The 18441-nt window shown below is 37.8% G+C and overlaps 1 protein-coding gene across 4 annotated transcripts in view; it reads left to right on the top strand.

Annotated features, from left to right (window-relative positions):
- The window catches only part of CENPE (centromere protein E), an 82702-nt gene extending 66115 nt beyond the window's left edge, over positions 1–16587 (top strand). For all 4 annotated transcript variants that reach the window (XM_073892066.1, XM_073892067.1, XM_025873656.2 and 1 more), the window contains 6 exons: positions 1729–1914; positions 7736–7848; positions 9597–9694; positions 11561–11744; positions 12538–12824; positions 15937–16587. In XM_073892066.1, coding sequence (XP_073748167.1) covers positions 1729–1914; positions 7736–7848; positions 9597–9694; positions 11561–11744; positions 12538–12824; positions 15937–16031 — 963 coding nt within the window. In that variant the 3' untranslated portion in view covers positions 16032–16587. The remainder of the gene's footprint in view (positions 1–1728; positions 1915–7735; positions 7849–9596; positions 9695–11560; positions 11745–12537; positions 12825–15936) is intronic.
- The last annotated feature ends 1854 nt before the right edge of the window (positions 16588–18441 follow it).

Genomic DNA, 18441 nt, shown 5'->3' with positions numbered 1-18441 from the left:
ATTAAGAGATACATATACTGCTTCAAGTGTCATTACTGTATATTATAAATTTCTTCAATCATGTAACTTTTTATTGAACTATAATCTGTGTCTATTTATAGAACTAGCTTAGAGGGAAAGGGCAATTCAGCTTTTCTCTAATTATCATCAAAGTCTTTAATATTGGTTAATGTTATATCAAAATTAAGATGGAAGAGGCTAAAAATATAACAAATATCTTTATGCAGATTAACCTGCATCCAAGAATCAATACGTTATTTGAATGATTCAGTTATTTTATTAACTAGCCTTACTTGGGAATTGTGAAGCAAATATGCTATTTTATTTTGTTAGCTCACAAGATGACTTAGTGAAGAACCCGAGTAAATTAAAATTTATCACTTTTACCAAAATAAAAACCTAAAACATCAACCACTAGTTTAATAATCAATTACCAGTGGAAACTAGAAGATCACTAGTACAGTTTATTGATTTGCTAATCCCTACAGACCTCAGTAGCTGGTGGAGACAAAAATAGCAAAAATACTAAACCCATCTACCAAAGCAATAAAGAAGCAGAAGGAAATTCCGTCTTTAGTAATCCCAGAAAATACCCTATCAGATAATTATTGTATGCTCTTACTTTGGTAATTATGACAAATTAGAGTAGCATAGAACAGTTTGGTAATGATACAGAAATAGACAGAGCAGTGGACCAGAGTAGAGTTCAGCAGTACACCCAAGGAGGAGATATCAGTATTTGATAATGGTAACTGCCTACTTGGTGGGAAAAAGATGATATACTTAATGTTTGATTCCAGACAACCAGCTAGCCACTGAGAAAAAATAAATCTGGGTTTCTACCTCACTCACTTAAACAAAAATAAATTCTGGATGGGGCCAAGAAGAAACACATTTTCTAGGAAAACCTGTATATGTGTGTGTGGGTGAATAATCTTAAAAATATGGACAAATTCAGGTATTTTTTTACTTGCAAAAAACTGGAAATAACCTAGATGTTCATTAGTGGTTGATGGGTTAACTAATTTATAGTACCTCTAAGAAACAGGATGTATGTATCCATGAAAACAAAAAGGTGGAGAGATCTGTATGTATTGATAATGGAAAGATCTGGAAAATATATTGCCAAGTTAAAAAAAAAAACTGTATATTCAGTATGTTCCTACTGTATGTATGACTGACTGTTTTTATAACTGTGTATTCACAAATGCTGAGATAGGCATAGAAAATTTCTGGAGGGATACACTTGAAAGAGTTTAGTGGTTGCTACAGGGTCAGCTAGGGTTCTGAGACAGGGAAACTTACCCTTTATTATACGCCTTCGAATTTTTCCAGATACCTGTATTTAAAAACTAGGTAATAAAAGTAAAGGGAAAGATATGTTATATGCATTACTTAAAGAGTCAGTTAAGTGTATTTCCTTTAAGTGGTGTTAATTTAAAATGTGAGTGCCTGTTTAATATGCTTAGCACCATACAAACCAGTAAATAAAATAACACTAAACCTTATAATATAAAATTTGGGTCTTTTTTTTTAATCCAAAAATCATCAGCTTCTAAATAAAGAAAATAACATACGTGTAAATTAGGTGACATTTGGTTTCTCTTCTACCCTTTGTTAATGCAGTCTGAAACATTAATACCTATATGTGATCATCTTTGTCTTACATGTATATACCGTGATTGTGCCTGCATGGCACACCTCATATACGTGTGCTTTTTCTAACAGAAAATTCAGGAGCTGGAAACTTCACTGCGTGAAGCCCAAGAAAGTGCTAAGCATAAGGAAAGCAAGATTATAAAGATGCAGAAAGAACTTGAGATGACTAATGACATAATAGCAAAACTTCAAACACAAGTTAATGAATCAAATAAATGCCTTGAAAAAACAAAAGAAATGATCCAAGTACTTCAGGTAACTTAAAGAACTCAACTTTATAATAAAAGGGTTTTTTTTTCTTTTACTGTTGAATTTGGCGGATAATTTGGTTGAAACTCCGATCTTTTACTTGAACTTCCTGTGACTTATGTAACATCTGAAGTTCAGTACTCAAGCTTATTAAAGCAAGTAGAAATTTATAAATGAAATGCAAAATTGTATTTTCATGTAAAATAATGATTATTTTCTATATTCCTAGAAAAATTATTTTTTAAAAGATATATAAATATTCTGTATAGTTCAAAATGTATATTTTCATTTTTCAGGAAAAAACTTATGTAAATATTTGCTCTGGATTAGATAAGTACATTTTAAAATTCTTTTTATTTAATCCCATTATTGAGCCCCACCTGGTAGCCTCTGGGCTGAATCTGACCTGTTTACTTTAGGAAGAACAGTAATTTGTCTTTGACCTTGAATGCCATTACACACATCACACCTTCATTCATCACATCCTTACCACTCCTTTTTGTTTTAGCTCCAGCCTTTCTCACACTTCTTTTGCTTGAGTCTGACCCTAATAGGCACTTAAGTTTTCTATCTCTTCATTTCGGTTAAAATTTGGAACAAGTCAAGAATGTCTGCTCCTTTCATCATTTTAACATTGTTCTAAAAGTTCTGGTTCATTTAATAAGACATGAAACAGAGAGGCAATAAAAAACAATCTCAATTTTGTTAAATGTAAAGTTAAAAACCAAGAAACCAATTGTAAAGCTTTAGAATTTTTGGGAGTAATTATTTAATATATCGAATCACATTTTTATTTGATCAAGATAGATTTGTTGAGTATCTGGTATGTGATGGTCATTGCTCTAGATGTCATGTGTACAGCCATGGAAAGAAAGAAATGCCCCTCCTTTCCTCCAAGGAGCTTACATTCTGGTTCAGGAAGAGAGAAAATAAGTATATATGTGTGTCAGATGGTAAAAAGTATGGTGGGAAAAAATTAAGCTAGATAAGGGTTGCGTGGGTACCTGGTGAAAGTGGGAGCATAAGGGAATCAGATATGATCTTATAAAGGGGAGCTGAGGAGAGCCACACCACTAAGATGACTTGGGAGAATGGGTGAGCTATGTGGTAGGGGAAGGGCCTTCCAGGCAAAGGAAAGCACAAATAGTGTAGGTATGTTTAAGAAACAAGAAAGCCAGTGTCTCCTGGAGCAGAGTGAGCAAGGAGATAGAGTTGGGAAATAAGGTGAAAAGTAGCAGAGAGTCAATTCATAAAGGGTCTGACAGTCCATTATAAGAACTGTGGTTTTTATTTTGAGTGAGATGTGAAGTCATCAGAGGATTTTGGCAAAAGGATAAAATGGTCTGTTTTAATTTTCTAAAGGCTGCTCTTTGAAAATAGAATCCAGGAGGGTGTGTTTGTTAATGTGACATACCAACTGCTACAACAAAGGGACCCAAACTGTAGCAATTCAAACAAGAGGGAGTATCTCATATAAAAGTGTGAGTTCCAGGTTGGCAGGTGGCTCCATTCTGCATGATCGTTCAGAAGCTCACTTCCCTTCCATCCTGTTTCTCCACCACCCCCTCGGGTGCTGTTTTCATCTGCATGGTTAAAGCCAAGTTATAAACTGTCCATGCCCAGGTTCACAGGAAAGGGACAGATGGAGAAGCTAAAATAATCTTAAAATCTCTACTCTTAAAGACTCTGTCCCAGAAGTGGCGCACATACCTTCCTCTCATATTTCTTGGAGTCAGAGATGATTCTGGAGTTTGGGGCTTGAACAACTAGAAGGATGGACTTGCCATTTATGGAGATGGGAAAGACTCTCAGAAGAGCAAGTTTTTGAAACCATGGGAACTGAATCAAAACTAAGTTTTGGACGTGTTGAATTTGAAATGGCTATTGGGGACCCCCATCTTGAGATATGACTGAAGCAGTTGTATGTATACGTAAGTCTAAGAGAGATCTAGACTTAAGGTATAAATTTGGGGAATTGTCGGCGTATAAAAGTCATAAGACTGGATGAAGCCAGGAGCATGATGGGGAAGAGATAAGGAGTAACCAAAAGATACCAAGATGGAGCAGCCGGTAAGATGGAGGGGAGGAGGTACAACATAGAGTGCAGACAGCAGTTACGGTTTCTTCACAAAAGTGAAGAAAGTATTTCAAGATAAGAAGTAAGCAACAAATTTCTCCACATTCTGTATAAATTGATACAGGCATCTATAGAAAGATAAATATCTTTCCTGTGTGCCAGAAATAACTTTCTGGGTTATGGCATTATATAACACCTATAGGGAAAGAAAGCAAAATACAGATTCATAAAATCTTTATACCATTTGAGTTTATTTCATTTGCTTTTCAGTATTATATAAACATTCTATAAAATGCAACAATGTATTTAACTCAAGACTTGGCATAGGAAGAAACTTTTAACCTATTCACCACTATTTGAAAACATCTTGGGGCGCCTGGGTGGCTCAGTTGGTTGAGCGACTGCCTTCGGCTCAGGTCATGATCCTGGAGTCCCGGGATCGAGTCCCACATCGGGCTCCCTGCTCGGCGGGGAGTCTGCTTCTCCCTCTGACCCTCTTCCCTCTCGTGCTATCTCTCATTCTCTCTCTCTTGAATAAATAAATAAAATCTTTAAAAAAAAAAAAACATCTTGGATATAGCTGTCCAATATAATAACGTCAGGTTTGTTGATTGAATAGAGAAGAAAGTAATTTGAACAAAGGAATCATTAACAATTTTGTTTAAATCTTGATACACTTCCTACAAATCATTACAAATTGTTTCTATCAAGTAGCAGTGAACACATCAAAAATTTAAACTGCAGTAGAACTTTATGGACACCCTGCATGAGGAGAAAAAAAATATCTTATTTATAATGGCCACAAAATCTAAAATAAGATGATTGAATGACTAACCTTAACAAAAAATGAGGGCAACATATATGAAAAGAAAAATAAAACTTTAAAAAGAAATATAGGATAACCTGTGGTTTATAAGAAATACACCATTTCCTAGGTTGGAACCTAAATACAATCCTAAGTTTTTCCCAAATTAATTCCTAAATTTCATGTAATTCAAATCAGAATTTCAAAGGAATTCTTTTTCAGGTAGAGCCACTAAAGTTTCTTGACTGAATCTGCCTAAGAATGCAGATGATAAATAGGTGATGTTAACCAAGAAATTCATGTTTTCCGTCTTTTCAGTTTATTAGCAAAACTAAGACCGTCAGTATTTCTTGAGTGCAGCTTTGGTCACATACCATATATTTGAAATAGGGAATTCTGTTATCTTTCATTTCTAATTCAGTATTTTCAATTTTGATTTCTTTTACATAAGAATGTTTTAAACAATGTTATATATGACTAATTTATTTCATTATATTGTGGCAAAAAAATAATCTGCATTTCTAGAATATATTGAAATTTTTTTAGTGTCATAAATGGATACCTTTTTTTTTAGAGTCCTTTGAACTTTTAAAATAATATATAGACAAATAGATCAATGGAAGAGAATAGAGAACTGAGAAATAGACCCACACAAATGCAGTCAACCGATCCTTGACAGAAGAGCAAAGACAGTTCAGTGGAGAAGGGTAGTCTTATCAACTAATGATGCTGAGACAACTGGACTTCCACAAACAGAAAACAAATCTTGACACAGACCTTCTCTCTTCCAAAAAATTAACTCAGTTGATCAAAAATCCAAATGTAAAACATAAAACTAGAAATCCCTCAGAAGATAAGATATAGAAAATCTAGGTGACCATAGGTTTGGTGGTGACTTTCTAGATGCAACACCAAAAGCACGATCCATGAAAGAAAAAATTGGTAAGTTGGACTCCGTTTAAATTAAAAATATCTGCTCTGTGAAAGACAATTAAGAAAATAAAAAGGTCACAGACTAGAAAAAATTTTGCAAAACACATATCTGATAAAGAACTGTTGTCCCAAATATACAAAGAACTCTTAAAGCTCAATGATTAAAAAAAAAAAGCCAATTAAAAAATAGGCAACGGTTCTGAGCAGACACCCCACCTAAGAAGATATACGTGTGACAAATAAGCATATGAAAAGATTCTCAGCATCATATGTCATTAGAGAAGTACAAAATACCACTACACACCTGTGATATCTCAAAACGCGACGAACCACACTAAATGCTGGTGAAGAGGTAGAGCAATAGTTCATTGCTGGTAGGACTGCAAATGGGACAGCCAGTTTGAAAACAGAGTTTGGCAGTTTCTTACAAAACTGCCAACACTCCAGCCAGTCACATGCTCAGGGAGTCCCCTACATCACCATCTGACTCAGAAGGTAGGGTACTGAACTGGTGCTGTGACTAAGCAAACAGTGGGCTCCTCCAAGAACAGGCTTATCTTAACCAGTCATCCACCTCCTTAAGCTGAGCATCTTTCATTTTTGGAGGTTTTGCATCTTTTTAGTCTTTGCTAGCCATGGGGTGCGCATAAAAGTTTCTGTGGGAGTTGGGTTGGGAAAGCCTAGAGGACTAAAGAGAGCTCTCTAGGTTCCTATTTAGATGGGTTTTATTTTTTGTTCAGTATCTAATTCTCCATTGTATGGTTGTGGTACAGCGATACAAAGAAACTGATTCATTCAACAATAGTAAGAAATGAGCTATCGAGCCGCAAAGACATGGATGAACCTTAAATGCACACTGTTAATTAAAAGAAGCCCATCTGAAAAATGATTCCAACTATATGACATTCTGGAAAAGGCAAAACCAGAGAGACAGTAAAAAAATCAATGATTGGCAATGGTCCAGAAGGGGTAAGGGAGGGAAGGATGAATAGGTGGAACGGGATTTTTAAGACAGTGAATCTATTCTGTATGATATTGTAATGATGAACATGTGTCATTGTACATTTGTCAAAACCCGTAAAATGTACAATACAAACAATAGACCCTAATGCAGTCTGAAATGTATCAATATTGGCCCATCATTTGTAATAAATATACCACACTAAAATGTGATGTTAACAATAGTGGAAATAGGCAGGGTGGGGAGGGAGATGGAGCACGACAAGGGTATATAGGAACTCTGTACTCTGCTCAATTTTTCTATAAACCTAAAGTTGCTCTAAAAAATAAGTATTTATAAAAAAGGGTTTAAATGTATTTAAGTATGTATTTACATATGATTTTTTTTTCTCTGAGTCGAAAGTAGTTATATTTTCAGCACCGGATTGACCATCTTTGAGTACAAATATCCCAGGAACACTTTATTATACTTTGAATTCAGTTCTAGTTTGATATTTATATTCCCATTCTGACATCTTTTTGTTTCATTTTCCTGATTTACCTTTGTCTACCCATTATTTTCAACCTTTCTATTTCATTTTGTTTATATCATTGTTAATTGGAAAAAAAAAATTTGTTTTAGGAAATGAAGGGGCGCCTGGGTAGCACAATAGGTTAAGCATCTGCCTTCGGCTCAGGTCATGATCCCAGGAGCCCTGGGATCGAGCCCCACATCGGGCTCCCTGCTCAGTGAGGAGTGTGCTTCTCTCTCTCCCTTTGCCCCTCACCCTGCTCATGCTCTCTCACTCTCTCGCTCTCTCTCTCTCTCTCAAATAAAATTAAAAAAAAATGGAGGTCATGTATTCTCAATTACATATTAGCTTCCAGTAGTTTCATGTATACTTCACAGCAAATATCTACTTGTTCATTTTAGAGTTAAATTTTGTGCCTTTTCTGCTTTTCATATATTTGGAGTTTGCTGTTTTAAAATTTTCCTACCAAATCAAGGTAGTTAACAGCTCTTTAAAACTGCTCTGAAATTATTTTATTTTTCTTTTCTCTAAAAAATTTAGGACAAAGTTGCTTTAGGAGCTAAGCCCTATAAAGAAGAAATTGAAGATCTCAAAACGAAGCTGGTGAAAATAGACCTAGAGAAGATGAAAAATGCCAAAGAGTTTGAAAAAGAGTATGTCTTTGCCTTAACTGAACATGACTTTAATAGTTTACGTTTCGGGGTGCCTGGGTGGCTCAGTCAGTTAAGCATCTGCCTTCGGCTCAGGTCATGATCTCGGGGCCCTGGGATCGAGCCCCACGTCAGGCTCCTTGCTCAGTGGGGAGCCTGCTTCTCCCTTTCCCTCTGCCTGCCGCTTTTCCTGCTTGTGCTCTCTCTCTCACTCTTTCTCTCTGACAAATAAATAAATAAAATCTTAAAAAAAAAAATAGCTTAATTTTCCCTTCTAAATTTTTTGCATTGGTTAACTTTTTAAAATATATGGAAATATTGTTACTGTTTTTTAAAATAAATACAAACATCCACAGATTTTAAACTTGCTAAATTCTCATTACATCTGCAAAGTTTTTAAAAATCAGCATGGTTATGGTCAATTATTAACACACTGTGTCTTGGTGCTTCTTGCTGTCTTACATAAACAGCTTAAAAGTGGCCTTTTTATGCTTGAAAATGAATGTTAAGAACCTGTATGTATGTGCATCTGTGTGTGTTTAACACTTCGACTAAGATTTTTGTTGGTTCTCTTAATTTAGTTTGTTCTTCCTATTGTGTTTTTGTGTAAAATTGCATTTCCTCTTAAATTACGGTACCTAGTACCCAAAAGCGTGACTTCTTTTTATTTATATATACTGTACATAATGGCATGCCTGAAGTTCTTTATGATATAGCATAATGAAAGAATATTAAATAGAGACAGTGAATTAGAAATATAATATTGACACTTATTATTATATCACCTCACATATAGGCTGTTTAATCTCTGGTCTTTGTATTCATAATCACTAAGGATAGGTTTGTATTAGATGATTTCTTAAGATTTCTTCTGACTCCTAATGCTTTTTGTTCTTCCTATAAATATTTAACAGTGATGCCTAATTTGCCCAAAAAGTAGCACTCTGAAGCTTCATGCATTCTAACCAGCCTTCCATTGATAAGACTATTGGTTTTAGTGAAACTTATACCTATCAAGTTCTTCATTATAAAAAAGCAGTTTTAGGGGCACCTGGGTGATGCAGTCGGTTAAGCGTCCAACTCTTGGTTTTGTCTCCGGTCATGATCTCAGGGTCCTGAGACCGAGTTCCGCATTCGGCTCAGCACAGAGTCTGTTTGAGTTTTTCTCTCCCTCTCTCTCTCTCGGACCCTGACTCCTGCACTCTCTGCATGTGTCTCTCTCTCAAATAAATAAATAAATCTTTTTTTAAAAAGGCAATTTTATGTATCGAATAGAATCAGCAGATACTTTCAGAGTCTCTAAAGACAGAAGGTCTCATGATTTATCACTGCTGATTAACACTTAAGCCAACAATTCCTAAAATGTCACTTTCTTCTGGGTAACAGTGAGCAGAATTTAACCTCTGTATCACATTAGACTAGAGCTGCACCCAGGGTTTGCTTCCCTGACAAGGTAGAAATGGGTTGAAGTTCTTTTTACTTTGGTGCCCTGGTAATTCTGATTAATAGCTACTGGGCTTCCAGAAATTTAAAAAGAATTTCAAAAACTACTCCTGCAACCAAACAGAATCCTTTCAATTTGATGATGTTATAGCTATAAAATATTCGATACCGGGGGTATCTATTGCCACTTACAGGTTTTATGTCAATGTGATCTATCTTACTAGAAAATTCTTGATAACAATTCTGTTTATTCTTCCATTATAAATAGTTGCAAAGCTTTTACATGTTTCTATTGATGTTCTTATTAGAATTACTTCTACAAAAGCCACTGTAGAATATCAAAAAGAAGTTATAAGGGTACTAAGAGAAAATCTTAGAAGAAATCAACAAGCCCAAGATACCTCAAGTAAGTAGAAAATGCTGATATTTCCAGATCCTTTCCATTTTATTTCTCAATACATGTAGACATTTTGAAGACTATGATATATGTGACACTCAAGAATAAGCCTGGGGGCGCCTGGGTGGCTCAGTCGTTAAGCATCTGCCTTTGGCTCAGGTTATGATCCTAGGGTCCTGGGATCGAGTCCCGCATCGGGCTCTCTGCTCCGCAGGAAGCCTGCTTCTCCCTCTCCCACTCCCCCTGCTTGTGTTCCCTCTCTCGCTGTGTCTCTCTCTGTCAAATAAATAAATAAAATCTTTACAAAAAAAAAAAAAAAGAATAAACCTGTTAACCACTAATTTAGAAAAAACTATTTTTGAAATGAATTTATTGAGATCATATTTATCCTATGACATCTCCTTAGTTTCCTGTAATCTCAACTATTTATCCATTATAGATTCTTAAAAAATAAGAATTTTACCTTTGCATCAGATCTTTACATATGAGTGAAGATATCTTCAGTATTATAAAAGAATGATGTAACTATCAAGGTAGAAGTACCCTTCCCAATAAAAATACAAACACATTGTAGTAGAATTTAACCATATGTGCAGTAAAAATGCAATCAGCACACAGTAGAAATAAGGAGATAATATCCTACATGTTCTTAGTACTGAAAATAGAGTTGATGCTTACTTGCAAACTCTTTCAAATTTATCTTACAGTTTTCACATCTAATGATCAAATTTATGCTTGTGCATTCCTCAACCTGTTCCTTTTTCCATATTACTGTCTCTTGTGTTTCATTTGAAAAGAGAGGATGCTGAACAGTACTTGGGACAGCTTTTACTGGGACACAGTAAACAAGCAGTGAACTAAGGTCAGGTCCCCCTCACTTCATGGCTATATGAAATCATGGGGATAATACCCGACCTCCTAGCTTATATATATACGTATTGTAAGGATCAAACTGAAAGTTGTGTGTGAAAGCACACTGAAAATTCTAAATGTCAAACCAACATAAGATAATACTTGTGTGTATTATTATCCACTCATTTAAAAAACAAAAATGAGATAGTGTTAAAGTTGTTGTCTCATACATGTTTAGCCCAAACTTCTCCAGTGTCTATTGCAGAAGTGCATCCTTACCTGGAAAACTTCAGTGATAAAACTAGAAACGAGCATGCTTTGTTGTCACAGAAGGGTCAGGATAATTACTCTCAATGTGTGACTTTCAGGTGCATACTGTATCTGAACTCAGAGTAATTCAAAAGAAAATGGACACTGAGTATCTTCCCCACACACAGCGTACCTTTTGTAAAGTTATCAGTTACTCAGTGGACTGTTCTACTTTATAAGCACCTCACATCGTTATACAATTTTACAAAACAATTCCTTACCTTAGCTTCACACATACAGTGTAGAATACTTAATATATGCTTTAGTATCATTCTGAGTTTTATTTAGTTAACAGGTAGGTGTTGAGGACTTACAGCACACTGAATGACTGGTGGTGGACCCCACACACACTTTCTGTTCTGTAAGAAGGCCTCCCGTGCATCCCCTGATGAAGAGGAGAGAGCAGTGAAGGACAACACTAACCGGGGGGGTTGCGGCTGCTGCCGTCGTAGTGGGACAGTCCAGCCAGCAGTGCCGTGCTAGTGGAATTGGTGGCTGGAGAGAAGCAAGAGGACTCTAGAGACGACTAGAAGTGTAGATCAAATAGGCTTGGGAGGGGAGGTAGAAGGAGGAAGGAAGGATGGCTTCTAGGGACATGGTGATTGAGATGTTCTGGTTTTTGCAGTGACTTATGGCTCTTTGTAATGCTTCTTTATTTTGAACTTTGGAGATAATGAAAATCATTGCCTATTTGTGTCTTTGCCTCCCTCACAGTCATATCAGAATGTATGGACTCACAGCCTTCAAATAAACCCTTAACATGTGGGGGTGGCAGTGGCATCGTACAAAGCACAAAAGCTCTTATCTTAAAAAGTGAATATATACGGCTAGAGAAAGAAATCTCCAAGTTAAAGCAACAAAATGAACAGCTAACAAGGCAAAAGAGTGAACTCTTAAGGTAAGATCTGCTTATGTGATATCGAAATTATGCTTCTGGCTATTACATGTAGGGAGCTCGGTGTATACACCTCCATACCTGTTTTTTGCAGTTGGCAACCCTTCATGCATACAGGGAAAGTGAGTTTTAGAATATATGTAATAATTTTTTTTTAAAAAGGATAAGACTGTAGTAGCCCCATTCCAGATGTTTGCTATCTATCAATTGACCTATTTTTAATGAAGCCAAGAAATAGGAAGTAAACAAAGATCTTTGAGGGGCAGCTTAAATAGACCACAAGTCTGCATACCCAAGTCAAAGGAGAATTCCTTAAGTCCATTATTGTAGTCTATTTGCTTTTACTTTGGAAGCAGTTCTAACAAATTTAATATTTGGCTTCTATCAAAGATTAGAATCTTGTGCCAAGCACTTTAGTGATACAACAGAAGAAAAATGGGCATTAAACAAATAACTATACAACCAATTTTTTGCAACAAGTGCTATTAAACAGCAATAACAAAAAAAACATGAACAGGACCTTATCTAGGTGTGGGGAGGACTGATGATGAAGAAACTGAAATAAGAGTAGCTGTGGAAAAGGGCAAGGGTTAGGCCAGATGAAAAGAGAGACTGGTGAGCCTTTTAGGCAGAGGGTAACATGTGCCCAGGCTTTCGGTCAGGAAGAATAACCAGTTGGTGGAACTGAAAGACGTACAGTGTGGCCAGGGCATAGAGAATGAATGTACCGTGTGAATAAATTCAGGAATTGTGCAGACTTACAGTCTCTCCCTTTTTTTTTCCTCCTATATTCAAGCAATAATCATCATCTTTCCAACGAGGTCAAAACATGGAAGGAGAGAATCCTTAAAAGAGAGACTCACAGAGAAGTTAGTTGTGAGAATTCTCCTCAGTCTCCTAAAGTGACTAGAACAGCTTCCAAAAAGAGGCCGCATACGCCTTCTCAATGCAAGGAACGGAATTTACCAGATCCTGTGCCAAGGGAATCACCGAAGTCTTGGTTTTTTGACAGCCGATCAAAGTCTTTACCGACACCTCATCCAGTTCGGTATTTTGATAACTCCAGCTTAGGCCTTTGCCCAGGTACGTAAATATACTGGTTCTTTAGAAATCGGGAATAACTGTCAGAACTTACCTTTAATTTGTGGCCCCACAGGACAAGGTTAGACAAGATATAGTTGAGCACGCTACAGTGCACAGACTTCATGTGGCACTTCTGTCGTGAGAAATTTTCTCCAAAGCACAGCACTAAAGTCCATCATTTTTACCCCAAGTTAAGTCTTTATTCTGCCTTTTAAACCTTCAACTTTTCCTTAAGATCAATAAGCAACTCTCTTAAAAACATGAAGACGCTACCCTATAAACAAAACTTTCACTGAAGAAGCCTTTCTTATCAATGCACTGGGCCAGTATTTCCAATAGCATTATATTCATTTTAGGCAAGCCAGATCATAGACTTGTTTCATTTACTTATTCATTCAATCAGCAAAAAATTTTGGTCTCTAACTATGTGTCAGAGATGAGACCCTGATGGTACATTGATAACCAAAACCAGACATGGTCCCTACCCTACAGAAGCTTACAGTCTACGAGGAGATACACACAGTAATCAAGTAGTCAAAAAAATAAATAAAATAAAATTCTAGAGTGTAAAAGGCTGTGAGGCATATGATAGGTTTTTTGTTTCAGGAATATTAAGGAAGTCTTCCTTGAAGAAGGAAGCTGAGATCTAAGAGGTTAATGTGAGTCAGCTTAACGAAGAGGGGAGGGGAAGTATCTCGGGCAGATAGAACAGTGAGGGCGGACCGGAAGCCGGGGAAGGGCTGGAAGGAAGCTGGTCAGAGCACAGTGAGCACAAGCTGCTTCGGTTGGAGGCAGTGAGGCCAAGAGAAGAGCCAGGTGTGTGGGGATTTGTACATTGTATACAGGAACTTTGACTTTATCCTGAAAGCATATAGAGGAAGGCTTTGAAAGATTTTAAACCACATGATGGGTAGGATCATAATGAGTTATAAATTTTGAACACACCTCCTTAGCTATATGGTAACCAACAAATAATAGGAGCAAGAGTCGATGACAATTGTCCAAGCAAGGGGTGATAGTAGCGGGGATGTGAACAGGTATAGAAGAGATGGAGAGAAGTGGACGGACCAGACCAGTGAGATGTGGGAGTAAAATCAGTAGTACGAGGCGCCTGACTGGTCGGAGGCAGGTAGTGTCAAGGGTCACCCCCAGCTGGGCCCAGGTGCCGGACGCAGAGGTGTGGAGCATTGGCGGAGAGGCTCTGTAATACTGCGCTTCTTGTAGGTCTCACCGCACAGCATGGATCACGTGTCCATGGGACAGCGCATCTGCCTGTCGGAAATGCCCTTACAGTCGTAGACATCTAAAGCAACAAAATTGTACACTAAGAGAGGCAGCTGCCAAATCATTTTTGGCCCCAAGCGAAGGTAGCCAGTGTTTGTGGAAGTGGACGGACCAGACCAGCGAGATGTGTGACGTTAGAAGAAATCAGTCCATTCTCATCAACCACACATCAAAATTAGATCAAGCTAGCAGTCTGGAAGTGCTCTTGGGGATATAGGAAGGCACCAAACAATTCGAAAAAATTTCTGAACTGTTCACCTTATGGAATAGTATTTAAACAAACATTTAAGGACCTTTCATTAGCTAGCACTTACATGGAATTTTTGCTGTATATACATAGACACTATTTTAAAAGAGTCTTTTGAAAAACAGAAACTTTTTTTAAGATTTTATTTATTTATTTGAGCGCGAGAGAGAGAGCACGCGCACAAGCAGAGGGAGGGGCAGAGGGAGAAGGAGAAGCAGACTCCCCGCTGAGCAGGGAGCCCGATGCAGGACTCGATCCCAGGACCCTGAGATCATGACCTGAACCGAAGGTAGATGCTTTACGACTCAGCCACCCAGGGGCCCCAAAGATTTTATTTATTTAATTGACAGAGAGACACAGCAGGAGAGGGAACACAAGCAGGGGGAGTGGGAGAGGGAGAAGCAAGCTTCCCGCTGATCAGGGAGCCCGATGTGGGGCTCGATCCCAGGACCCTGAGATCATGACCTGAGCTGAAGGCAGACGCTTAACTGACTGAGCCACCCAGGCGCCCCCAAAAAACTGAGAAACATTTAATCACCTTTCAATTTTATCTGATAGTGCCAGGGGCACATGCATGATATAAATTAATTCAACAGCAAATAGAAATGCTTAAGTGTTTTTATCAATATATGGATCACTCTGGTACTATTTTTAAGTAAAATAAATAAAAGAGTAGGCTGGAAGAATATATGAATCAAAAACTGACCAGTTCAGGGGTGCCTGAGTGGCTCAGTCAGTTGAGCGTCCACCTTCAGCTCAGGTCATGACCCCGGGGTCCTGGCATCGAGCCCCCTCCCGTATCGGGCTCCGCTGTTGAGTGGGGAGCCTGCTTCTCCCTTTCCCACTGCTGCTTCCCCTGCTTCCCCTGTTTGTGCGCTCCCTCACTCTCTCTCTTTCTCTCTCTGTCAAATAAATAAAATCTTAAAAAAAAAAAACTGACCAATTCAGAATTAAAGGAAATAGACTCAGCCAGAATTAATAAAATACTATTCAAAAAGAATTTTAATGTTAGTTTTTAATTTGAATTATAAATAACTTAAATTTTCTCAACAACTTGAGATAATTGCAAAGACCAGGTATGTGAGATTTACTTTAATGAATATAATCATTTGAAAATGAATATTGTTTATAAACATAAATGCAGTTGAAGTACTCTCTAAGAATGGCGAAATATTCTCCAAAATATATGCTATTTATTTAGCACATCATTTTTTTTGCTAAAATTAGGGCAAAGGAAAATTAGACTCCATCTGTGTTTGATTCACTTTGAATCTCAAACTGATGAATTTCAAGTGACACTTTATTACTTCTTGGTTTTATATACAAAATGGCTTCTCTAACAGTTGATTTTTCTGAGAAAATGGGGAATAAACTTCTCCACCTCTGATGAAATGAAATACACCTTTTTAGTGACCAAACACAAGGAGGTTGATGACCGTATTGTCATTTTTCATTCTTCATATCTCTCCTGTCAACATCGTTTCCATTTCCAGTTGTATTCAAATTGTGTGTGTGTGTGTGTGTGTGTGTGTGTTTTAATAAGATTACTTTTGGGTTTTTTTGCTTTTTGTTTTTCCTCAGAAGAACAAACTGCTGGAGCAGAGAGCGTGGAGCCTCAGCCAGCTCCTTGGCACGCCTCTTCAGGAAAAGATGCACCCGAGTGCAGGACACAGTAGACTCCTCTCCTGTCACTTTTCCGGGGGCCCAGCATTCCCTGTTTGGAAATGACTGTTTATTACTTCATGTGCCTATCCCTGGCGATGTTGTCACAGTCCAACTTAATTTCAGTTCAGTTTTCATTTTGCCACTAGAATTGGAAGACGAAGGAATAGGAGATGAATGCGTTCCAGTAATTTAGAATGGTGATAGCAATGTCTTCTTTGAATGTGGTAATACTTTACAAGTTGAATTGTTTTATTTATTTATATATTTTGTAAAGAATAAAATTATTGAAGGAATTTTCCAGTCTTTCCATGTATACATAAAATGTACTCATTTTTATTAATGTAATGTTATCCACATATGACTTAGATATTCCCAAGGCATTATGCATACATTAAAGCATCATTTAATTAACAAAACTATAAACTCCTCTTTAAGTACCTTGAACATTCAATAAATGTTTAATTAATGGTTCTGAATCACAAGTCTATGTAACAGTAATTAATAGCTTCTTGGTGGGGTACTCAGCGTATATTTGGCTCTACTTGTTTGTTTGACTTATAGAATTTTGCTATGAGAATATATACATGCTTTCTGGATTTAAGTTGCTAAGTTTAGCAAAGTGCTCTGACCTCTTCATTTTCTAGGCTAATCTTTCTATTGCTATAATAAATAAAAAAGTTCTCTCTCGCTTTTCTGTTACCCACCAGCCCCCGTACAAGCACTCTAAATTGGTTGGTTTGTTACCAGACTTTGTACTCTACTACATTTTACTCCCAGCTGGAAGAACTTCATGGACCATTTATTCTATCCTTTTCTTTCAGACATGAGGAAACAGCACCAGAATTTCTATCAAAGTAGAAAAATTCTTCTAAACCCAGAGTCCCCACAGATACATAAGACCTCTATGGATGGGCTTCATGCAGTCTGTAAAACCTCTGAAATTTTATGTTAATTTGTTAATTTTGTCATTTTTCTAGGATACTTGGGTCCATACTTTTATCATATTCTTAAGGGGATCTTTGGGTGATGTTTCTTTTCTTTTTAAGATTTTATTTATTTATTAGAGAGAGCACAAGCAGGGGCGGGGGGAAGCAGGCATAGGGAGAAGCAGGCTCCCCACTAAAAAAGGAGCCCGATGTGGGGCTCGATCCCAGGAACCTGGGATCATGACCTGAGCCGAAGGCAGACGCTTAACAGACTGAGCCACCCCGGCATCCCTGGGGGATGTTTCTTTTGTGTGTGTGTGCACCTTCTGATTTTTTGCTGAGTTTTATCCATTTGAAAAAGGAGCCACCTCTTCTGGTCTACAGACTGCTTCATACAAGGAAAGATTTCACCTGTCAGCCTGGTTAGAGATCCTGGGGATCTCTGAAACCTTTTTAGGGGGATGTGACCTCTGGGCTGTGGGTATAATTTGCCAATTAGAGAAGTTTACCAATTTCTTTTCTAGGAGCTGGATCTCTTGCTCCCTCTGGTGTCTGTCTTCAGTACAGCATGTTCTTGCGGTAAGACGCACCCCCGCCCCCTTTGTTCTCATTGGCCCTCAGGCATCCAAAGTATATCAGCTCCCCATTAGCACCCCAGGTAGGCAAGACAAGTACCAATCTTGGACAGCCCTCCAAAAAGTTGGAATACCAAGAACATGCTCCACTCTTCTCCCTCTCTCCCAACTATGCTGAACCACTCCGGCCTCCATCTGGGGCACTGCAGGCCCTCCAGTGTCAATTAATGCCGGTTCCATCAGCACTCCAAGTCAGGCAAGACAGAAACCAGTTCTTTGGGCTTCCGTTGAAAAAGTCAGAACTTTGGGTTAGTTTTCCACTCCTCTCTTTCCCCCTACTCCCCTGGGGAAACCGAGAGCCAGAGGCTGAGCTGTGCTGACTTGGGTAAGGGGTGCGGTGGGTGGAGCCACGGGTAAAGGGAAATGACTCTTCTTGCCCATTTCAATGCAGCTGTTCTCAGCTCTCCCCATACCGAGGGTCCTGTGACTTCCTAACTGACTTAAGTTCTCATAAAGGTATTTTGGTCTGTATATTGTTTTAAATCGGTGTCTCTGTGGGAGGAAAAGAGGTGGGACTTTCTACTCCCCCATGTTGTTGACATCTCCCTCAGAAATGTTGCTTCACTCTCATGATCTGGGGTTTCAATATCATGATAAATGGCTGTGAAGAGACAATGATGAAAGTCAACAATGAAACATGCAAAAATGATAAAAAGCAATAATATGGTCAGACAACACTAAAATGGTCTGAAAAGTCAAAGAAGACAAATAGATTATTGTTCATAGGAAACATTTTCTGGAGAGCCTGGCAAAATTATATCCAGGAAACCTATTGAGAGCCTACCATTCATACTCAGCAAATATTTAATGGCTGTTTACTGTGTGCCAATCACTGATCTAGGCACCAAAAGTTACTGCCT

Source organism: Callorhinus ursinus, unplaced genomic scaffold (genome assembly GCF_003265705.2).
Source record: "Callorhinus ursinus isolate GAN/ISIS: 27379988/994484 unplaced genomic scaffold, GSC_fseal_2.0 scaffold4, whole genome shotgun sequence".
Classification (NCBI taxonomy): Eukaryota; Metazoa; Chordata; class Mammalia; order Carnivora; family Otariidae; genus Callorhinus; species Callorhinus ursinus.
The sequence above is the reverse complement of the archived record's forward strand: the minus strand, read 5'-3'. Positions and strand labels throughout refer to the sequence as shown.